Source organism: Opisthocomus hoazin, chromosome 14, assembly GCF_030867145.1.
Source record: "Opisthocomus hoazin isolate bOpiHoa1 chromosome 14, bOpiHoa1.hap1, whole genome shotgun sequence".
In the NCBI taxonomy this organism is placed as follows: domain Eukaryota; kingdom Metazoa; phylum Chordata; class Aves; order Opisthocomiformes; family Opisthocomidae; genus Opisthocomus; species Opisthocomus hoazin.
The window spans coordinates 2,449,627-2,473,469 of NC_134427.1; the positions used below are offsets into that span (position 1 = coordinate 2,449,627).

General features: G+C 46.3%; 1 protein-coding gene across 1 annotated transcript in view; it reads left to right on the plus strand.

Moving 5' to 3' along the window:
• LOC104332255 (sodium/hydrogen exchanger 2-like) overlaps window positions 1-21,599 on the plus strand; it is a 30,491-nt gene extending 8,892 nt beyond the window's left edge. The window contains exons 5-13 of the mRNA XM_075435407.1: window positions 2,383-2,579; window positions 7,318-7,407; window positions 9,514-9,584; window positions 10,693-10,857; window positions 11,516-11,630; window positions 12,927-13,061; window positions 15,900-15,905; window positions 17,435-17,498; window positions 19,499-21,599. Of these exons, the coding sequence (XP_075291522.1) occupies window positions 2,383-2,579; window positions 7,318-7,407; window positions 9,514-9,584; window positions 10,693-10,857; window positions 11,516-11,630; window positions 12,927-13,061; window positions 15,900-15,905; window positions 17,435-17,498; window positions 19,499-19,635 (980 nt within the window). The 3' untranslated portion in view covers window positions 19,636-21,599. The remainder of the gene's footprint in view (window positions 1-2,382; window positions 2,580-7,317; window positions 7,408-9,513; window positions 9,585-10,692; window positions 10,858-11,515; window positions 11,631-12,926; window positions 13,062-15,899; window positions 15,906-17,434; window positions 17,499-19,498) is intronic.
• The last annotated feature ends 2,244 nt before the right edge of the window (window positions 21,600-23,843 follow it).

A 23,843-nucleotide genomic window follows, 5' to 3' on the forward strand; every position in this document is an offset into this window, starting at 1 on the left:
GGACAGAGCACGCATTTTGGCAAAGAATTTGAGAGCTAAAAAGCATTCAACAGGATTTATGTTTACAAACCGCGGAGTCGAACAGAGCGCACTCAAATTTGATAGACACTTCAAGAAATTGCTTAAATAGGATAGGCCATGATTAGCACGACGTAGCAGGATGGGTTTTATTAGCTGTTAATACATGCCAAGGTTTGTTTTCATAACTGTGCACCATAAATGCACTTGGAAACATGCTTATTAATGAGTTGTGCATGCATTCAAATGTTTTATTACAATTAAGTGGTTTTCTCTTAAGCTATTTGCTCAGATGAAAAGAATTTCTGAGTGAGTTAGACTCTTTTTAGTTCAAAAATTCTTCATTTCAAGACATAGGGAACATAGTAACATTACAAAAGCATGCTGAAAAATGCTCAGGCTCTCTAAATGCAGCTCTGCTATTGGATTCTCAAATGATGCCGCGCATTATCAGAGAAGGGCTCAGTGCTGCAGCCAGGAAAGAAAACCCTCTTTCCCTTCAAAATCCCTCTTGAATTAAAGAAGAACACACAAACTAGGGCTGAAAATCATCTTGCACATCCGATCAGGAGAGGTCACCTGAAAAGCAAAATGCCTTAAGTGCCTGTCAGCACCAGTATTCTGCTGTTATCCAAGGGACAGGGAGGAGACACCCACAGCTTCTCTGGGCAAACTGTGCCAGGGCCTCACCACCCTCATGGTGAAGAATTTTTTTCCTTACATCTAATCTAAATCTGCCCTCTCTGTTCAAAGCCATTATCCCTTGTCCTGTCACTCCGTGCCCTTGTAAAAAGCCCCTCTCCAGCTCTCTTGTAGGCCCCTTCAGGTACTGGAAGGCTGCTCTAAGGTCTCCAGTTTGAGGAAGGATTAAATTAAGACAAAAACCAGGATATGCGCTCAAGTAAATTTTGTTCCTTTGATCATCAGCACTGCCTGAGCTTTGTGGCAGCTGCAGATGTGACCTGAGGTATGCTTTTTTTTTTTAAAGTTAGAGAACCTTGAAACCAAAGTACTCCACATCTGCTGGTCTGGGCACCAGCTCCACAGAGCTCCAGAACTGGGGAAGGTGTTGCAAGGTTCAGTTAATTGAGTTCCCTATTCCTGAAGATCCCCAGCTTTTTGTTTTCTTCAAACTGGTCTGATGTACAATCAAAGTTCAGATATTTTTAGTTGTACATGTGTGGGAAGATGTTTGGTGTGTACAAGTGCACTATTTCTGAAGTTTATTTCTATTACAAACACCCTTTAGAAAAGTAATAGTGATGTGGATCCAGGTAATTCCTGCAAAGGTCAATGACAGTCTGTGTCATCAGTTCTCAAAATGGCCATTAATCTTCAGGAAAGATGATGTTTATTACATACATTGGTATTAAGATCACAGCTTACTGATTTAAGGCCCAACTTTTTGTACCTTTCTGTGTCTGTTTATCTATTTGCAACTGACTGTAAATTACATCCATTGCTGTGTCACCTTACATAGCCTTAGATTCAGACAGTATAAATCTTTGAGCGAAAGATTTGTGAAGAAACAACATTAACGCAGGGAGAATATAGCTACTTCTCCAAGCTACTGCTTGGGAACTTTAGGAAATTGGAGGGTAACTTGTAGCTAAGTTGTTGCTGATGATTTGCATCGAGAGCGTTTATAATCCAAGCAATTCAATAATTTGTTATCACCAGTTAGAATAAATCATTTAAAATATCAATTTCGTTCTCAGAATCTGGATCTGTATCATTATACAAGTAAAGTTTTGGCTGACACATGACCATAGAATTGCCTTAGAAACTTTAATTAACTACTGTCAAAATAAACGTGCCAATACATCCCATGCTGCCGATGGTTATTGTCTGTTCAGTCCTTAGCTGATGCATAACACCGAGCCACCAGGTAAACCTACATCCTGGGGACCCGCTGCCACGGGAGCGGGATGACACTAAAACTCCCCATGGAGTTCAGAGTCCTGCTGAAGGAAACTCTGGTTTCCCAGCTGGGCTGCAATAAGCACAAGGCTGAGTTAAAAACAAGAGAATTTGCTACAAGATGAGCTACCTAAAACTGTGTCGTTGTACAAACTCCCAGGAGTGTTGCCAGTCAAGGATGTTTGTAATCCTCCAAATCAGAAATTCATTAGGGATTAATTTTTGTCTGGACAAACTGAATGCAAACCTGTTGGACCAGGCTGGAAGAAAAGCCCTTCTCCCATGGCATGTTGGGAATATACCACCTCGGGTTCTGCCCAGTTCCTATGATTGGGGTTTATGAGTTCAGTGATGTTTTACTGTAAAAATATATCATAGGATCATGAGTTTTATCTAACTGCTCTTTTTGTTTGATGTGCTCCTCTCTTCTTTCCTGCTTTTCAGGGGTTCTTGTGCTGACTTTCTTTGTGAACAGATTTCACGTGAACACCATCACCAGCAAAGACCAGTTCATTATAGCGTACGGAGGTCTCCGAGGAGCCATTTGTTTCTCTCTGGTTTTCTTGCTTCCCAACTTCCACAGAAAGAAGCTCTTCATTGCAGCAACGACTGTTGTCATCCTCTTCACTGTGTTTGTGCAGGTAAACACAATCTCGGTGTCACCAGCAGATGTAAAGAAGGGGCAGGATTTTTTTCCCAGACAAATAACCAGTGCTAAAGCTTTAGATGGGTACAAGGATTTACCAGTCATAAAAACTTTCCCTGGGTTTTCAGCTTTTTGAGTGGCTAGGCATATAAAAATTTAAAATGATTACTGAGAAGTTGTGAGAATGTCACACATTCATGAGGTGGTCTAGCAGTTGTTGACTTACAACCTGTGCTATAGCATTTTCCATGATAACTCGTCCCATCTTCGATCTGGTCCATCTGTATTGGGGCAGCAGTGGTGAAAACTGGGAAGAATGATGCTGGCGTAGGTTTCCTCTCTGAAGCAGAGCTTTTACATGTTTTATGTGAGAGCGAAGCCAAGACAAATCAACCTCTACAACTACTTTGCTGTTTGAGGAAGGTAGGAACCACTTGTTCTTGTAGGCCTTGTCATGAAATGAAATGCTGCCTGAGGCATGCAGTAACGAAGGTCCATTTTCCTGATCCCAAAGGTGAAAAGATGGAAGGTACTGGAGGTACTCCAAGCCCTCTGAGCGTGGGCAGCAGGAATTTTAAGAGAGGTTTATGGTTTGGTCGTCTCAGTTTTGATAGTTCATAAGTGGGACAATTTAAAGGGGTGTAATTTTGAGGAAGTGGATTCTTACCATTTTCTGAGAGCGAGATGTATTTTATTGGGGCATCCAACAGCCGAAGCAGCAACAGTCACTAGCTGTTTATCAAAATATTTTGTATATATATCTGAGATATTTTCACATTCATGCAGCAAAGCAGCTGCAGTTATTTTACGATGATGCAGCAGGAAGAGGATTGCTTTAACTCTTCCACCTGGAAAAATCTGGGTGTGTTGCTTGTTATAAAAGCAAGAAAAATCAGAAACAAATAGAAAAGTCATAGCACGTTTGGTTTATTTGCCTCTAATTTTTCTTTTGTAACTGATCCCTCAGCCCTGTTGCTTCCTGCTTTCCCTTTCTGCCCCAGTGATTTTGGGGTTGTTTCCTAGCCAGCGGGAAAGCTGCTGCAAGTGAGTGCAACCTGCCCGTGTCACGGGGTGGCTGTGGACGTGTTAACTCCCCGCTGCCAGGGTAGGAGAGGGAGGTGGGCCCTTGCAGCTCTGGTTGCTCTGACATGTTGGGTTTACTGCTTAATGCACAAATATACTACATCATTTTTCTTTTTAAAGACTGATTTCTGCTGTGGGTGTTTTTGCAAAGCCCAATCCCATAGAAAAGCTGCCGGAGCACCTGCAGCTTGAGGTGCTGAGGGGGTCAGGCGGGAGGTGCCCCATCCCACCCCTGCCTGCAGTTGCACAACGGGCAGGGGCAGAACTTGATGCTGCTCTCCTTAATACGATGTTTTTATTTTTCATGGACCCTTCACTAGCACCCCTCCAGGGGTGTGATGGAAAAGGGTTTCCCCTCCCTGAGGCTTAGGCGGAGGCTGTGAGGTGCTCCGGAGCTCGGTGAAACCCTGCTGGGGAGGAGCAGGCAGAGGCTTTCAGCATGGCTGTGACATCTGGTGGTAACCACACTGCTGCAGCCGAGTGCGGGGCTTGGGGGTGTTCTCCCTTCTCTCCCCTGCCCAGCAGCACCTCTGTACGGGTGAGGGTCCCCTTGGGTCTTCTCTGAAATGCACCCTTTAGTTCACCTGGCAAACGCTGTCACGTTTGAAGGAGGATGTGGTGGAAAAATTAGGGGTTGTCTGGTCCCAAAGTGAGCGAGGCTGATGTCTATCTGGTGTGCTTTGTCCCAAAAAGTGAAGAGTGGGTCTCCACAGGGCTGAAGCAAGTGGGATGGGAAAGAAGCCATGCAGAAAAGCTCCCCGGGAGCTCCTTTCAAGGGCATGAGGTCCATGCAGAGCTGCTGACCCAGGGCTGCCCTCTTCCTGCCATCGGATGGAGGGAGCAGAGCAGCTGCGGGGGCTTTGGGAGGTGGAGGGTCATGGTGACAGCTGCCCCATGGCTGAGCATCACCCCAAGAGAGCAAATTCCTTCCTATCTGAACCCATCAGGTGTAGGGCACTTGGGCAATGCAGAGGGTTGGGGTTGACTCTCTGCTTCCCCACGTCCACCTAATCCACACCACAAGCTGATGAAACAGTCAACAAGTGTGATGTGCCGATGGGCTTGGAGCTGAGTCCCGCAGGGCAGCTGGACCAGACACAGGTTTCAGACTGAAAGGAGAGAGCAGGGGCCAGGGGTGGGGGGAGTGTAGTTAGGTGGAGGTTGACAAGTTTTAACATGCAAATGTGGGTCAGAAATTGAAAAGACACGGTCACTAGGCACGTCCGCTCATGCAGAGACGCTCTTGAGTCTCAGACAAAGGTTGTTCTAAGGCAGCAGCTCCATTCTGCAGAGGCTTCGGAAAATCCTTCCCAGGACTGGGAAAAGGCCTTTTGTTTAACCTCAAAGCTCAGCTGGTGATGTCATCTCCATGCTAAAGGGTGAGAGTTAAACAGGGTCTCCCGTGGGTATGTGTCGGCGGGGCGACCCCCTGACCTTCAGCCATTCAGCAGGAACATAGCGTCTATAAAGACAGACTTTGCCTGGGCTCCAGATACCTGCAGTATTGTATAGCTGAGGCCACCACGAGGTGGAGGAAAAGTAAACTTGCTTAAAAGCTGAACCAGAAGGATATTGCTGTAGCTCAGCACAGAAAACATCGGTAAAAATAACAGAAGCAGGTATAAAGGTGAACGTTCAGAACCCTGGGTTTGCAAATGTGACCTACAGCTTCTCTAGTCAGCCACACCGACGGATGCAGGATTGAGCAGTGAATACCTTTGATATCCCAGCATCCTTCGTGGTGCATGTCATGTTGGGTGGAAAGGACAAGTGAAATATTGGCTACAACGTCTATGGATGGTAGACTTTTTGTTGTTGTTTTGTGCAAGAAGTTTTCTTTGTATTCACAGTGATCTTAATACAGACTTGGGGGTGTGGGTCTCTGGTAAGGTAGAACAGAAAGTAGGGGAGAGGTGATCTGGGCCTTTTTAAGCTGGTGAAGGCCAACAATGAGTCTTGTTGGAGCACAAACCCACTTAATTTTCTTGGAAATCGTGACCATGCTGTTTGAAAAGCCTTGTGCTACACAGACTAGCCACCAACATATGAGCATTTTGGCTCCTCCATACGTGGGTCTATCAGTGCATTATACAGCCCAGGGAACTCGTCTGTTTTGGTCTTTCTGACTCAGTTGCATAAGGCTCTTCCTACAAGAAGCCCAGTTAATGATTTTGAGAAGGTTGACTGAACAATTGTCAAGTCCTCAGCGATTCCAAGCAGGCCTGGGTATGCACCATGTAGACCAGAAAGTCCTCCAAGGAGCTGTGGGATTCCCTGGAATGTCACAAAAAGCCCTCATTGTTCCGCTTTTTGGTGTGGTTTAAAAATGAAATACCACATTCTCCATCTGAAGTTCACTCTCTCAGCCTGTTGGCCTCTGTCTTCTGTGAAAGTGTTAGCAAATATAATAATTGTGAAGAGGTTTTGTTTGTAACACTGACCTGTTAGCTGCTGGATCGCTGGCAGTAGAAAAACTTTGTGTGAGCCGTGATAGAGCCGTCAGCATCAGGTGATGCACTTTGGGTGAGTTATCCTTGGTGGGTGGAGGAGCATCACACGGGACCTACAGGCATGTTGTGAATTGATGTGTGGCCTGAGAATGACACATGGGATTCCCATGATGTTCCCAAGGTCAGGAAGGGCCAAAGGAATGTAGGTGCCTCTAAATTTGGGATTCCTTGTCACAAAAGTCCAAAATGCGACTTTAAAATGAAAACAAATGCAGCTGATTATCCAGTGAAGGCAAGAAACCAAACTGCATAGTCTCTACTTAATTTTTGTAGTATCTGTTATTTCTGAATTTGTGAGTTTTATGTTGTTTACTTGGAATAGCGATGCATTTTTTTATTGCTATTAGCTATTAAAATGACACATTAATTGTTTCTGCAATTAAAAATGTGTTCAACTCTCCTCCGTGCCAGCATTTGTGACATTCAGAAGTCATAAACATCAACCACTCCATCACTTTTGCTGTAAACATGTCCTAGAAAAGTCATTTCATACTGAAGTCAGACTAAGAAATGCACCACAGCAGCATTTTAGAAGTTCTCTCACGAGGCTTAAAGGACATTAGAACTCTTCCTTTGACCCTTCACACCAGGTGGATACTTTGATTAGTAAACTTAGCCACTGGCTAGCCATCAAAGATTGTTGGAGTAATGATCTGTGACACATAATACTCAAAAAGTTAGCAGACAAATGCTGGAGGAGGCTGCATGCTGTGAAGTATCAAGGGCTATCATCGTTTTAGACGTTAGAACTTTGAATGTTTCGAGCCCCTTTCCATCTGGTAGGCTACAAGCAATAGCAAACCATAGGCTTGACCTTGGAGTTGTTGGTTGTCTTTTTGTGGTCTTTGAGATGCCAGATGAGGAGAGTGGAGTATTTCTCCTCTCTGCCTACAGAATCACAGAATAGTAGGGGTTGGAAGGGACCACTGTGGGTCATGTAGTCCAACCCTCCTGCTGAAGCAGGGTCACCTACAGCAGGCTGCACAGGACCTTGTCCAGGCGGGTCTTGAATATCTCCGGAGAAGGAGACTCCACAACCTCCACTACCCCCATTCCGAAGCCCGTATGTGAGCTGCTGTTGACACTAAAAATGCTTGATGTGAAGAAAGGCTGATTTTTGTGTTTGTGATTATGCTGCAGGGAATGACCATCCGTCCTCTCGTTGACTTGTTGGCTGTCAAGAGGAAAAGAGAGAGTGCTCCTACAGTGGGAGAGCAGATCCATATTCGGGTAAGTGACGCATCCATCAACACATGGCCAAAGCTTTCCAATATGCTTTGTTGACAGCAGTATGGTCCTTCTGAAATGTGGTGTGCCTCCAGGGACTCTGCAGATCTGCAGTTTTACATGAATCCTCTGCAGGTCAGTCCCTTTCCAGGTTTGCAGTCCTAAACACCTTCCTAACCATGGGTTATTATTTGCATTGGAATAGCAGCCACCATCTCAGTCAGGCTGGTGTTGCATTAGGTGGTGCACAAACACGACAGGAAAAGATAATCACGCACCCGAAAGTTTATACTCGAACCCAATGCCAACTTTTCAGCTTCTCTGGTAAGAGTGGAAGAAAGCAAATGAGACTTGATTGCTTTCAGAGTTGGGATATTCCATATGTTCACCAGTCACTTCACCATCCTCAGTTTGGATATTTTTGCAAAAGAGTTTAGAAAAGGGAGGGTAAGGAAAATGCTGTATTGGAAGGAATCGCCTAAGTCACCATAACATAAAGGTGGAATTTAGTTTGCCTTGCTCTGGACATCCAAACTTTGGCCTTTTTAGTTGCGAGAAGACTTCTCCAGAGAGTGAGTCAACTCCATGAGAAAGCAAGTTACTCTGCACACCTAGGTGAGGCTTTGCATTGCTGGAGGTAAGCTTGGCTGGAACCCACCGCAATGCTGTCAGTGCGCTGAGGAACACATCAGAGAGGCTTTGCGCCAGGTCTCCTTCAGCCTGGGACATGCAACCTGATAGGGAGCTGTGGCCTGGGGTTTTTAATGAGGCGATGCCCGGCATCCAGTGTAAAATAATTTTTCTGAATCTAATTGCTTGTGCCTAGTCACATTTCAGTAGGTATGGCTCCTGCAGGAATATTTTTGTTTTCTTTTTGGGTAGCTAGGAATGAAGACATTAGTTCTGAGGACATTTATAAAAACTGTTTGGCATCCTCACAATTAGGTTGTATTACAGAGCTTTGTCTGAGGTGAACAGAACAGTTCAACAGGCTGAAGAGGCTTTTCCTATCAGGAACAGAGAAGACTTTCTTCTTTTGTTAGTGTATGAATAGTGAGTCGTCTCTGGAAATGTGTTTATTAGGAGATCTGAGCTGAAAATGGCGAGGTACCAATTAAGTGGAGAAGGTAACAATGCAGATAGTTTGGAAGCCAGGCACGCAGAAGCCAGAAGCAGCTTTCTTCCTCAAGTCTATTTCTCCGACTGGGTAGTTGGGAGACCCTTGCTTGCAAGAGTGATGATCAGTAGAGGGTCGCTTGTTGGTCCTCAGACCACACAGCTGCTCGTAGCAAGTGTGAGGACTCGAAACTTGTACCGGGCTGCAGAGCTGTGTGAACAGTGCTGAAATTTTTCTGTCTCTGAACCCCCGGAAAATATTTTTTTAAAAAATTCGAGCTGGAGGAGGAAGCTCCAGGGACATTGGTACCTGAGTGTGGAGGGCTATTGACCCGCGGTACAGCGGAGACCTCTCCCAGATCAGAGATGCCAGCAGGAGGGGAAACAATTTGGGAAATTAGAGATATAACTTCCAGGTGGAAAAATCAACCTGTCTGGGATTTTTAATATGATTTTAAACAATAGTAATGTTTTTGTATAAGGCGAGATCTGGCCAACGATTTCATTCCCTGGGAAGTGTCTGGGGGGAAGCGGTATTTATTATTCAAGCTGAAGCATCATTTATGTTATCTGGATCTGTATCCTGAAGATGCTGATCTCCTGAGACAAATCGTCCTCAAAAACCCCAATATGAGCGTTTCCTGCTTATCAAGGCCCGATATGCAGGACATGCATATCCTGCATATTGGACGTGCATCAACCGTCCTATACATATCACAAAGAGCAGATCCACGTCCCGCAGTCGTTATTCTTCGCTCGCACAGACCTGAAAGCAAGCAGCCAAACCACTCACTGTGTTCCAGAACCGAGGGATATGCGTGGATGACTGGATGGGGAATTAGGCCAACATCCCCTCTCCTTGTTTACCGGCGTTATGTACCACCCTGACAGCATCCCCTGTTCTGTCTGCTGGCTTTTGAGGTTTGCTGACTGAGTTCATCACGTATGCAATACATGCGACCGGTGTATAACAAAATCCTCTCCTCTGTTTAGTTCTTGGATCATTTGCTGGCTGGCATTGAAGATATATCTGGACACTGGGGACAGTATTACTGGAAAGACAAGTAAGGATTTGCCAAAATACAACTGTGTACATGTGTAGAAAAAAAAAAATCAGGCTGGTTTCTATTCCCTGAGTTTCCACTGTGGGCAGCTGAGCCTTGTTTGTCCTTCTGGCACAACCCAGGTGACAAAGGGGTAGCTTTTCCTTGTGCAAGGTGAGACCAGTTTCTTGGGGCGCTTCCCCACACTTGCAGGTCACGCATTGTGCTTCACCCTAAAAAGACTCCTTTCTTCTCTCCTATTGTGTTTGCCCCTTCTTGTCCAAAGAAATCTGCTGGAAATGAAAGGGCCATGCCCTCCGGCCATGTGGGAGCTGAGGACCCCAACCCCGTGTGTGCACAATTAACATTACAAATATGTGCTTGCAGCAATTGGAGGGACAACTGTTCATTGTGGACTTGACAAATTACAGACGGTCTCTACAGATTTCTGTAGCAAAGTGCTCAGTTTTCATTAAGTACTGGTAGATTGTACACAGAGGAGAATTTATTTTTTTATAAATACAAATATCATAAAATATACTAATAGCAATCTTCCAGGTTTAAATCCTTGACTGTGCAGACACAGATGCAGCTGGCAGGGGTTTCCTTAGGAATGCCAGTGCTTGGAAGTGCCACTAGAGGGTATGGGAATCGCTGCTGCCGAGGAGCGTCCTGGCTGCTTGCGAGCAAGCTTGGGAACAGCCAACAGCAGCCAAACTTGAGCCTCGGTATTTGATACCAGCTGGACCTTTCCCAAATGTTGTGCCACGTTTGAGCCGAAAGCGAGAGGAGATGGCTCAAGAGAGAATCTGGAAGTGTTTAAATCGATTGCATCCCCTGAGGCTACTGCATGTACTTGTAGCACTTAGAGTAGAATTCATGAGAAATCTGGCAGTTTGGGGAGGTTTTGCTGTATTTGGCAAAGTTTTAATATCTTGGCTCATGTAATGTAGCGCAGAAATAATTAGGGACCGACCTCTGGGGCCATTGGTTTCTGGAAAGAAGGTAATGGAATGTAATGGGATATGGGGCAGTCGTGGACTATGAACCTGCTGGCTTGCTCAGGTCTGTGTAGGTCCCGGGGAGTCGTGGGAGGAGGCTGAGCACATCTTTTTTTGTTCTCAAACAGATTAGAGTATTTCAACAGCAAATACCTGCAGAAGATCCTACTTCGAGAATACGACCAGCCAAAATCAAGTATCGTGCTTCTCTACGAGAAGCTGGAGCGGAAGCACGCCATCGAGCTGGCAGAAGCGGGGCAGCTGGGTCATGCCCCGTCTCACCCGTCCTTGCTGTAAGTGCTCTCCTTTCCCGTCGCTCCTCCCAACCCTCCCACCGGAGGGGAACAGTTATGAAAAGCTTTTGTAAACTTCTTTGCTCTTCCCTGCTGGGCTGTCCCGTGGGAAGAAGGAGCATAGCTTAGACAAAGGCAAAGTAAAAGCTATTTAAAGATTAGTAGGTGGGTATTAAAAGTGATCAGGTAGATGAGCAATCTGTTGGCATTGATGAGCGCAGTTTCTGTTCTTGCACATGGAGGCTCACCTGTATCCCTCCCAGAGTTACATGGAAACGGTGCTCTGGGGAAGAGGCACTTGCACCATTTCTTGATGATTTTACACCATTACGCCTACTGGAGGGACCAACAGCAAGAATAAGCATCGGCAGGGAGAACAGGGTCAAATATTTGCGTGTCAGAATGGCCATCTCATCTTTCCCACGTGTTTCTGCTCCACCACAGCTCTTTTATCTGCCGGGGAGCACATGGATGGCACAGCTCTGAGGCAAACACCAAGCACTCCTTCTGCAGTGAGCTCCATCTGCAAGGGTTAGCTCTTGGTCGTGTCCACCGGTGGTGGGATCTGAAAGGGCTGCTGTGAATGCTGGGCTCTGGGGATGCACTGGTAGTTGTGCTGTGCATCTTCTGAAATAAGGGGTTCCGGTTTTCTTTGCAGCAACAACGACAGGACTGTCACAGCGGACAAAAAACTGGAGGATACTCTGAATCCGGATGTCCTGGAAAATATACAGGAAATATTGGCAAGGAACCTGTACCGAATAAGGAGAACGGTATAACTGCCCTCAATTTGTATTTTAGGTGTCCAATAACAAAAGTTGTCTCATTTATCCTAACAGCCTGAGCAGATGTTGTGAATATTTACAGAATTACTAACGATGCCTCTTTGTGAGCAGAGAATAGTTGGCTGTGTGAAGCCAGATCCAGTTTCCAAGTCGGTGGCACTTTTCTGTTTGCAGCGTGACAGCTTTTGAAAGGTTCACCCAGTCAGCCTATAATTTCGTGAGGTATTTTAGGCGTTAGTACCCAGAACCAGAAAGGAGAAAGGAGGAGCACGTGGATCTTGAGGCATCACGTTAGCAGATCCAGCAGTTGCAACAGCTCCTGGGGTTGTGCTCACATTGCATTTCTTTCCCGTAGAAGAGAGCGCAGTCAGTGAGCTGCAAGTGGGAATTAATCTGCAGGGGTTTTAAAGCCGCTCGGTGGTTTTGCCGTGAAACTGGTACAACTGGTAAATAGCACAGAAACCACTTGCTGTTTACCGAATAACTCATGAATAATCAGTCTGAGGTTTTACCCAGCACCTTGGACTGTGTGTTGTATTTGCTGTTCACATGGTGATACGTGGAGCCTTATCCTCAAAATCCACCTAAGCCTTTGTTTTATGGATTATGCACGAACCAGAGTCCTTGGGGATGCGGCTGGTGTGGGCAGCTCAGCACAGAGAGGGTTCAACCACCCCCTCCCGTCCCCTTGCTGAGCCGAGAGAAGCAAGTAGATGAGGCTGGGAGGAAACCTGTACAAGTGGTGAATGGGATGAAGAAGGCGTACCTCCTGTTTGCATTTACTCCTGCCTAAGCCCAGCCTCACCCCCTGTAGTGACAGAGTTATCCCAACTCCCACTGGTGTTAGTGGGAGATTTAACTTTGGTTTACAGCTTTGAAGCAGGATTTATAGTTCCAGTTGATTGCGTGATTTACGTGTGAAGGTGGGGCTGATATTGGAGCACTGGGCAGAGGTGCTGAGGATGAAGACACCTCGAACGTAGTGGTTGCTCTAGGTTGCTGTGTCACCTGGACTCATAGAGAACCACCTCAGTCTTGTCATTCAGTGATCGCTTGGGTAATTTTGCACAAAGAAGCAGAATTTGGAGTCCCATCTTCCTTCTCTGGCTCTTTCCCTCCATCCCCACCTCTCATACTTGGGTGGACCAGTTTACCCCCATAACTAGGCAGGATGGTTACAGGGGGTGAAGGACCCTGGAAGGCGCAGACACTAGTGAAGGGGTGCTGCTGTGGAGGTGGGGATGGTCCCACCTCCAACGGCAATCTCTCTGGTGCAACGTGCAGGGGCCGGCGTACAACAGGCACACCCTTCCCGGAGAGACTGAGCCTGTGGAGCACGCCAAGGAGTTCCTGATCCTCCGGCACAAGGGCCTGTGGGTGGAAGTGAGCGGAAGCGACACGGCCAGCTCCAGGAAGGAGGTAAGAGGGAGCAGGGAAGGCTTGGACCTGAGGAGACCAAGCACAGGCTGCTTTTCCCATGCAGGTAGAGCAAGTGCTAGGAATAGTGCTGTTTATTGTTGATGGTATTTCCTTTTAAAGACAAAGTTTGTTGCCTCACATTAAAAAAAAGGCGTCTTGATCCTAAATTGCATTCCAGTGAGTAGGAAATCCAGAGGAGGGGGCGGGGGGGGACCTCCAACCCAACTCCTGGCAAACAAACGAGCCATCGTGGGTGCAGCGCCATTCAGTGCTTTGTGAGCACAGGCTTCCATCCGTGCGAGGAAAGCTATTTACTGAGCAAATGTTATTAATTGGGCTTCAGTCTGCAGATTCAGAGGTCTGTTTTTCCCATGTTTTCAGAGAGATTCATCGAAGGCAGGAATTTGGTTCACCTATTGTCAGCCGTCCAGATGGACGGTAAATATTTGAAACTGTTTGGTGTTTTTTTCCCCCCAACTCTTTTGAAAGGACAGAAGCATTATTGTGAGCTTTCTTATTTATTCTGGAGGTGAGTGTTTTGTTTTTAAAAGCAGCTACGGTTCTGGGCAAACTTGAAGAATGTAAAATAGAGGGAAGTGTTGGCATACTGGATTCCTGGGAGAACCACTTTGTGTCTGAATTCGCTGCTGGTGCAGCTCCACATCGGTTCATATTCTGAATTAGAGGAGAAACAAGGTAAATACAATGTCTGTGGCTGGTGACGGCTTTTGCTGGCTTGTTTGGAAATCAGTAAGAGAAGCTGGGCAAACGTTTCCCTGTGGAAAGATGAAATGGTCCAGGCATGGTGCACAAGGAGCAGGCTTGGTCTTTTCAGTTCCTCCCACCCTCTGTAACTCTTATGCTAGAGAAAAAGCAGCTAAGCCCCCTCGTATCTTGCTCCCACGCCCGCAGGTCAGCAGCAGTAGTTGCTGGGCCATCTCTAAATTTGATGCACTTCTCTGCATCTTAGGTTTCGATGGCTTGAGCTGGAGCACTGTCCGCAGTGCAGACTGGGGTCGCTAGTCTGGGCAGCAAGACTCCATCGCGAAGGAGAACAGAATGACCTTTTAAAAAGAAATAATTTATTTTTTCTTTATTTAGATCATAATTTTCCATGACAGCACGAGAACTCGGGACTGCTGCAGGCTTGCTTCCACTCTGATTTCTTTGTTCAAATGCCAGTCAGTAAAGAGCCCACCGAGAACAGCAGTAACGCACCAAATGCTGCAGCTTCTCAGCCCTTCATTCACAGAAAGGTGTTCCGGCTCTTGCAAACAACTTAAAAGATTTAATTTGATCATTTACATGCTGATTGGTACTTACAATTCAAAATAGATAGGCAAGAACATGGCATGTTCCCGTAGAACATTTGGTATAATTAGACTTCAAAAGAACAACATCAAACTAGGGCTGATTTTGAGCACGGCGTCACTTACTTTGAGGACATTTGATTGTTAACCCTTGTGCTCCTGCTTTCCCCTTCACTGCTGCTCCCATGGGGTGTTGTGGTGCGTTTGGTAGGAAATTTAACACCTTTCTCCTGTTTCTTTGAATGCTTACAGCTGGCCTTTCAGAGGACAGAGCATCTGGGGGGCAACTGCAAAAGCAGTAGGATTCACTGTCTCTATACTGACTTGTGGATGGTGGCTGATGCCCTATGGGGGGGGAATGCTCCTATGGATTATGCAAAATGCCAATTTGATGCTGAGCGCTGCTGTCTCGTAGGAATCATTTGTTGGTGCTCATTGCACCTCTTTGCAACAGCTACCTTTGCTTTGTGCTAGTCCAAATGAAGCAGGTCTAAACATGGAGAACTAATTCCAGTGACGTCTGTAAGGATGGTTCTAAGCCCAAGAAGCCTCCCTCCACACCCACAAGGAGAAATCAGGCATTCTTTCTGTGATCAGCATCTTACCTGCTAATGTTTTAGATAGCTGCCTCATTTTACTGCGAAATGAAATAAGGCAATACTTGAAAGTGATGGGATAATGTTCTGCTGGAGCCCTGGAATATTAACATGAGGTGAGAGGGTGGGTGAACGCTGTTACTTCATGCTGTAGGAGGACAGATTGCAGAGTTTGTCAGCAGAAGGAAGGAACGCTCTGCTAAAAAGTAGATTTCAGCCCCTTAAAAACAGCTCAGTATTTTAAATTTTGGGGAAAAAAAAATTAAGCCACTTAGGTTTAGTTTCATGCCACATTGACAAGCAAAAGGCACTTTCCTGTTCAAAAAAGAGATGAATGAAAAATATAGCTAGGTAGTGTCTGAGAGTTTCTAATTGTCACATACTCCATCTTTCGTAGTCCAAAAGGGGAGGGTTTGGCCTTACAGGTTTTGAGTCAGCAAGAAAAAACGAGACACTCTTCTGTTCTGCGTTTCACCACGAGATGGAAGCATTACAACTGTGTTTGCAAAGCCAGCTGGAAATCAAGGCACTGTGGCACAAACTTCAGCAAAGGGCTGCTGGAAACCCTCCGGTGCTGGGGAAACGCCTGCGCCGTCTTCCGTTGCTGGTCTGTTGGGAAAGTTTTGGCGACACATTCAATCGGTTAGGTGTTATGAGCTGGGGGAATAATTAAAAATATCCCTTTGGTTCAGTAGAAACAATGCTTTTCTGCTCGCTGACTGTCTGCGTAGGTATCTTTCTTTTTTAGTGAAGTTGCTTAGTCCTTTGTCATTAAAATATGAAGCTGATGTAGCTCAGTTAGATTAATCTTGTGATTCATCAGGTGCTGGTTGGTCTTTTCCCCCTGTATCAGTCACCACAAAAAGAAGGTATGTATGGAAGAGCGTTTTTCTGTAGGTCTGTGTCTCTACCAGGCTGGGGAGGAAGCCAAGAGTGAAGTTGTTCTCACCTGATGGACAACCTGTCTCCTTCCACAGTTGGTGCGGAGAAACCAGTGCCCTGGCCAGGACAGGCACTGGTCCATGGCCAACACCAGTCTTCAGGCAGGACAAAACACCTCTTCTCTCTAACCTGGGTGGCTTTAGGTGCCTTAGGTGGTCTACCTTTGCTTTTGCAGTAGTGAGGGATGACTCTTAGGCTGGGTTAGAAGGCCCTTCCGAGGAAAGGTTGGGGAGTGAATAGGGATGGCAGAGACAAGAAGTAAGAAAAGAGCAATCCTCATCCCTCCCAAGCCAGCGGCGCAGGTTAAATGATTTACACCAGGCAGAAAAACGTTGGCAAGACTTACGAGGTGACTTCAGATCTGAATTGTAGCCCAGAGGATTAACTCCAAGACTATCTATTTCCAGCAGAAAGCTCGCCTTCCTCCGCCTGAGGACAGAATTCCTGCCGAAGGCTGCTGCTTCCTGGAGCTGTGCATCGCGCTGCCTCTGAACGCTGTCCGGATTTTGGGCTTGCCGTATTTTCGGCAAGGATCCAATGCAGCGTACCCCGGCAGGGCGGTTTCTGAGACCCAGGAGAGCTTTTATTTACCACTGAGCACCCAGAAAATCCTTGCACCTGTAGCCAGGCAACTTGGTCCTCTTTTCTGCTGCCAAAACACCAGTGCGCTCCCCCAGAAGGAGCTTATTTGGAGCTGCCTGTGAGCCGTGTGCGTCAATGACATACGGCCTTTGGTAATTATGTCGGAGCCCTTTCATGGAGCCTGCTCTGAGAATCGTTAAACGCCCCTGGGAATGGCTTTCCAGGGAGCTGGGGGCTGCTGCTAGAACCGAGAAGGCATTGTTATTAAAATGGTCAATAAAAGTGCGAACAAGGGATGGGGGGCATTGGTCCTCATTAGGGGAGGGAGAAGAACGAACCGAAACAAAACAGAAAACCAGTCTGGGAGTTGTCCAGAGTTATTTTGGCAGCCTGGGTTTCTGGACCGGGGTGCCAAATCGCAGCTGCGCGAGAGACTTATTCCCAGTTTACAGAAGCATCGAACAATTCAGGCAGCATTGTGCTACCTGATTTATATATATATATTTGTTTTTTTCTTCCTCCCCCTGAGGGGTGGAGATTAGCACTGTAGTGAAAGGACAGGGAGCTCGTTAGTGCAAGCTCGTTACCTGCCTCCTTGGCCTACAGCCAAGGTGAGATCTGTCCCTGTCCTGGGGATGGGCTTCTCCTCCTGTCCTCCCAGCTCCAGGGCTGCTCCTGCCCATCCTACCTGCCGAGTCACTCCTGGAGAGGTCAGACCTCTTCCACCCACCCGAAACAAGTCAGGATCCGTAGATGTTTCCTGACATCTATATGGTCTATTTTTAGCAAGTTCTTTTTGGTTTTTTTCCTGGCAAAAGTAAAACAAATGGAAGCGGAGTCCTTGGGGATTGCGAACGGCTCGTTTATGAAGCAGGAGCATCATTAACAGGCTTGCGAGCAATCTTCATAAATGCATTAAAGTACTTTTCTTCCTTAATCACAGAAGGATGAGCCCTACTCGTCGCAGGACGACTCCACGCAGCCCAAGCTCTGCCGCTCCTGCTCAGGTAAGTTGGGAAGCTGCTGGGTGCTGGTGGTGATTTCCAGCCTCCCCGTGGGATGGCCCAGCGGGTGATGGGGACGATGCTCCGAGGCCCACGGCGTGTCTGTTGCCACACTGGGATTTGGGAGACAGAGCCTCCTGCCCTCCCCGCTGCACCGCTGATGACCGGGGCTGTGCGTTGCAGGCAGGGAGCCAGGGGCATCGCCCCAGCCCCAGGGTCGGAGCGGGGCTCCTTAGATGGGCGAGCAAGCAGAGCCGAGAGCCTTCCCGGCATCGGGGCTCCATCCCAGCCCCGCCGGAGACAGGGTTCGTGGCATGCTGGGCTGCACGGCTGGCAGTGGAGGGGCTCCGGAAAGCTGCTCCGGGGCAGGCAGCGGTGCTGGGAGCCGCAGCAGTGTGTCCCAGTCCAGGTGCCTGATCTCCTTATTCCCGTGCGTGCTGCGGAAGGGTGCGTGAATTTACACGGAGTTTTCTTGTCTGCTGTGTCCAGCCGGGCAAGCGTTTGACACTAGTACCGTTCCTCGTATTCCACCAAGCTCTTTGGCAATAACTACAGATCATTCTGCCTGTGGGGACACTAATGCATAAACTAAAACCTTATGAAAATGAATGATACTTTGAAACATGAAGCTTGTGCCCGAACGCTTTCCAAAAATTCAGGTCTATTTTTTTCGCTGGCGAAGTATTATTAAAACGCGTTTCGAGCGCCCCATTAGCAGCACTGTCTGTTTTGAATATCTGTCACAGAATGATCAGTTGCTCAAGACCATGTGTTTTCATAAGCCCAAGCTCAGTTTTTAGATGACTGAAAGCTTAATTAATTTAATTTCACAATTAAAAAAAAAGTTCAGTATCTGTGAAGCCTCACACAACATGCAGCTCCTCAAAACTGTAAAAGGCATCCTTCAAAACACAGAGGACAGAGTCCTTTTGGCTTCTGAACTGCAATGAGGTGCTCAGTGGGAAGCTGAGCGCTGGATTTTTACAATACTTGGCACAGCACCTCTTAGCACCATCACGTCTGTAAAAGCGATGATTGAAAAGATTTAGCGTGTGTTGATCCTGAAAATAGCGTTTCCTCTAAGTATGGCCTGGGTTAGGTGAAGGGGTTGGGTCTAACGTTAACATACAGAATATTTTTTCATTATATATGTACAGGAAAAATATTTAAGAAGCAAGAAAGTATTGTTTCCTTTCAATCTTTTTGTGTCCTATTTCTAATGATTTCTTCTTTTGTCATTTTCTCTAAGCAATTAAAGAAAAGCTTGCTAAAGAAAGAGCTGTAGAATAGCTGGCACTTTCTCTGCGCAAACGTTCCTTACTACAGGTTTGCAAGAGTAGATGGAAGGAACTCAAATGTGGCGTTCATGAGTTCGTAACATGGGAATCTGCTGGGGATGTAGCTATTTTAATCCACAGTTTATTATAAATGTTTAAACTGTGTTCTTCCTGAAGAAAAATGTGAGTGTGAGCAAAGTGATAAAAAGCAGTGTTTCTGGGTGTTTGGGTTTGGTTCTTTTTTTGCCCCAGGGAAAATGTGAGCACAGCGGCTGCCGACACACCCTGGCGACGGGGCTGTAGGAGGGTGTAACCCTTCCATCGTGATTGCGTGTACATCCCCCCCAAAAAATCACGTAATGTGGCAATGTGAAATTATAGGTGCTCCAGCGGGACACCTGCATCTTGAAAAGCGGTTTTCAGGTAGTCACAGATAGGAGTTTTCATTCTGCAATGTTGCTGGTGAGGACTGACAAAGAATGATGATATTGATCCAGATGTGTAACATATTTCAAAGTACAAAATAGGGCTTAGATTGTCTCTTTTCTCTCTTTCTTCCATTGAAACACTGATTTTTGTTTATAATTGAGAAGTGGTCTTTGCAGTGAAATAGCTCCTCCCCAGTGAGCCAACGGCCACCGCAGTAGCTCTCGGTATTTTGTCGTTCCCGTTGACCCCCAAAGGAGAATATTTCTCGTACCAGTCGGTATCTTTCTCTTCCCGCAGTGGGGAACGCGGAAAAGGTTCGGGAAGTGGAGCGGAACCGGTCGAAGTCGGTGTGCGTCATCCCACCGCCGCAGCCCAGCGGTACCGCCTGGGGGGAGAAGAAAGGAACGGAGAAAGAGCTGACTGTGGAGATGTAGAAGCACGAGTGATGCCGCTGGCTCCCCGTGAGGGGTCGGACTCTGTTTCAGGGCTGGTTGCTACACGTGTAGATAATGTAAATAAGATGCATATTGAAAAGGACGGCGTGGACAGGGCAAAATACCCCGAGTGGTTTGCATCTAAACATGTGCTCGTGTTGCACAACGCTGGGTTTTTAATGGACACCAAGGGAAAAGATGCACAGCTGAGCGCTAGCAATGCAAGGCAGCGTCTGAGAGAGGATTTCTAAGAAATGTCTAGGAGAAATTAGTCTGCTCAGTCTGGGGAAATTGCTGAAACTGTCTACAGCTGCAAGAAAGGATTTTTAATAAGGTGAGATATCAGATCTTCTCGTTAGTCAGCAGGGATAGACTGAACAGCAGGGAGCGTTTAGATTATACATTAGGAGAAACTTTGTCATCTCAAGGAGGGTTTTATTAGGAGATGGAGCGTGTCACCAGGAAAGGCAGCAGAAACAGCAGAAGATCTCTTCTGCCCCTCAGGAACTGATGGGTCCTGACTATGAACATCGATCATGTGAAGTCCCAAGTTAAATTGTATAGTTAAATAAGGCGTTGTGTCTTACCAGAGGGACTGTCCCACACCTAGACACAGTTCTTTTCATTAAAACTTATAACAGCTGCATTAAAAGGGGAAAGTATATTTCTACTGATTTTTAAAAATCTATTGAAGGAATGCTTCACTGCAAAAAAATAAAATGGGGAAGCTCCAAATCTGGTGGCAATACCAGGAGATGAGCATGCCACCCCTTCAGTAGGTGATCAAGCCTTGTGCTGTGGCTGGTTGTCTGCAGCAAGCCTGCAGAGACTCTCTCAGATGATCTCTGCTGCCATAGCTGAGAGCTGCAGGGTCAGAGGAGGTTGGAATGTGTCTCCTTAGAAGATGCGGCAGCAAGAGGGACCCAAAACCTGGCTGCTGTGGAGCTCTTCTGCCAGGAAAGGTGGGATCCCCTTTGCGGAGCAGATGCAGGTAGTCTCCGGGGATAGGACTGAGGAAGACGGGTATCTCCACATTCGGGTAATTTTCTTTGAAGGTCCAGGTAAGTGTTCAAGCCTTTGAATTCTTGTCCTTAGGTGAACCTGATAGGGTAAGTTTTAGCATTGCAGACAGCGACCTTTTCTTTTTACTCTTTCCCTTCCTCTGCGTTGAAGGATCCAAGAGTATTTAATCTGAACAAGTGGCTGTTTCTGAAACAAAAGGAAAAGAAACTGTAGGAACTTGCATACTCCCCTCCATGATATTTTTGGACTTTGGAGCCAATCTTCTGTGTGCAGAAATACTGCATTAGGAGACCACAGCCTGGTACACTGGGGCTTTCATTTTAAATTAAAGACGCAAAATGATGTGTATTTGCTTTACAATCATAGAATCATAGAATGGTTTGGGGTTTGGGTTGGAAGGGACCTTAAAGATCATCTGGTTCCAACCCTGTGCCATGAGCAGGGACATCTTCCACCAGCCCAGGGTGCTCAGAGCTCCATCCAGCCTGGCCTTGAGCACTGCCAGGGAGGGGGCAGCCACAGCTTCTCTGGGCAACCTGAGCCCCTGTTTCACCACCCATTTTCATTTGAACAGACTCCTCTACGGTGTCCTGACATAAGCTGATGTGGTTCATTTTGACTTGAAGGCCACTCTTCACTGCCCTGTCACTGGAAATTCACCTCATTGCAAATGAAAATTAGACCTTTAGCCTTAGGTGTTTCATGTGCGTATATACATATATGTACATTTTAATTGATACTAGTATAAGTTCATTGTCATCTTCAGTTACTTTATTAGAATTTTGGTTTGTTTCTTAGTTTAATCCATCTTGCACGGTAGTCGTGTGGATTTGGCTACACTTTGTTTATAAAACTGCCCATCTCTGAAGATTTTGATATACATGTACTACGTTTCTATCTCAATTAAATACGCTGCGTGATGAGATCATCTAAGAGTTATTACCTCCTTGCACCCCCAACGGGCTCCCAATGACGTCAGCGGTAGCTGGTGACACGCAGAGGCGTCCCTCCGCGTGTCGTCGGTCCAGCACGGCCAGCCTGGCGGATCCGCTCTGATCAGCGGCGCGTTCGGCTCTGCCCCGCGCAACCCTCGGTCAGCGAGCGCAGGATCGCGAGCAAGGCAGGCGATTGTAGTGAGAAAAACGGTCTGTTCATGGGCGTCAGCAGTTGCACACAAGTGAGAGGAAAAAAAAAACCCTGAATCTGGAGGTTCTTGGCTATCTGGGGCTGAAGTGTCCACTGTTTGCCTGCAATTTAATGTCCACAGTACTTAAAATTTCTACTGAAATTCTGCACAGTAAATAGCTGTAGGAAGATTTACTAAGGTGGTTCCTTTTTGTTCTGTAGCTGGAGAGCAAAAAGGGAAACCAAGTTCCTTGTCAAAGTGATTTTAATCAAGTTTTTTTAGTCAAGGATAGAAACTTTGTGAATCCCTTGGCCAATTCTTTCTCTTTTTTTCCTTTTTTCCCTTTTTTTTTTTTTACATTTCACTTCTGAACTCTCTTGCTTTTGTCTGAAATACCTAGATGTTTGTACCATCTTTGTCTTGTACAGCATCCGTCATGCTTCTGGCATTGGGTACTTAAATAATGATCTGTTTTGAGTTTCCCATCATGTAAAAGGAGTTCTCCGCATTGTTCTGGGTTACTGAGGACCTTCTCAAACGGTGGCTACTTCAGCACGTGGGGATTTCTTTGTAATACTGTAGTGGGCAACAGAAATGGTTGGAAAAATCAGCAACTTCTAGAAAATGAAACTGAAATTTTATCTGATGTGGGAAAAAAGAAACATTTTGCTTACGCTTTTTTGGAAACCGTATGTTTTCATCTCACTTCAGCACAAGATGAGACATTTTGATACCAGGATCTCCCAGCTTCTAGCAATTCCAGAGGTTGCTCAGCTCCAGGTGTGTGGCTCGGTGGCTGGTGGCTGCAGCAGGTTCCTGGCTCGCTGGTGGCTCCAGCCGTCCCCGTGTCCCTGTGCACATGGATGGCCTGATCCTGCGCAGATTCCAGCCCACTAATCCCTTTCAACCCTGCCTTGCAGCGCTGGGACTGTAAATACCTCCCTGCCGTATCAACATTTTGCTTGATCTGCAGAGAAGACAATATTCTGTGCAGCACATACTTTCCCAGTGAGTCACTCTGCCCCAAATTTAACCTTCTAGATACTGTGGATTTTTTTCTTCGAGTTTCCTTACAAAATATGATAGCACAGCTAAAGCTTTCATGAAGTATTTTCCAGTTGCTGAGTGGTCCAGCCCTCCGACTAGTCTGTATTCCAGCCCAGAATACCTTTGATAATCTTTGCCAGTATCTGGTGTTGGTGGTCTTGAATTTCTACAACCGAGTGGAAAACTGTTAAATGCGCAGGCTTCAGAGCATGCCTAATTAATTCTTTGCAGGGTTTTAGTCCTTTAAAAAGTGTTAAAGACACAGATTCAGTGTATCATCGAATATTGCATGGTTCTGTGGAAATAAATTGCATCAGTCTGATTCCTGTAGTAGTTCAGAGAGTTATTGCTCTGTGCTCACTCTGGAAGGTTACAGGAGCCTTTTGAAAGTTCAGGTTAAAATAGGCAAAAGTTGCTAATGATGGGGAGTCGCTGAATGGCAAAGTGAGAGCCCCAAAACTGCCTCAGAGAAGTCTGGGTGCGTAGATCCAGCAGCCGCATTTACAACTCGGGCTATAAATCTCCCTTGCGCTAGCAACTCTGCAAAGCATTTGTGTTCAGCACGTGGGTGGTTTTTTTATTTTTATTTTGACCAGAAAATCATGCTGCTGTTTATTTTATTTCATGACTGCTTAAGGAGATTTTAATGGCTTTATCCTGGAAAGTACTGGCAACACGTAAAAAGCCGGTGAGACAAACTGAGCTCTTTCTTCTCTCCTGACATCGAGTGCTGGGGTTATTCAACCTCACAAGAAACGTTAAGGATCTTTCAACGTCCAGGCTTATGTGCTTCTTCCATGAGACTTCGAGACGGTAGGAATGAAAAGGGAGCATGTGATGGAGATGAACGAGTGATTATAATTTTAATGTGGAATTAAAGGGGCAAATGTCAATACGGGTATCTATTCCTCTCCCTTCCCACGCAGTTCGTACTGGGGGAGGCTGCTCTTTGCAAAACTGTCTGGGGATGCTGGTGGCGTTTCCAAGGCAAACTTGGTAGCACTTCTCATGG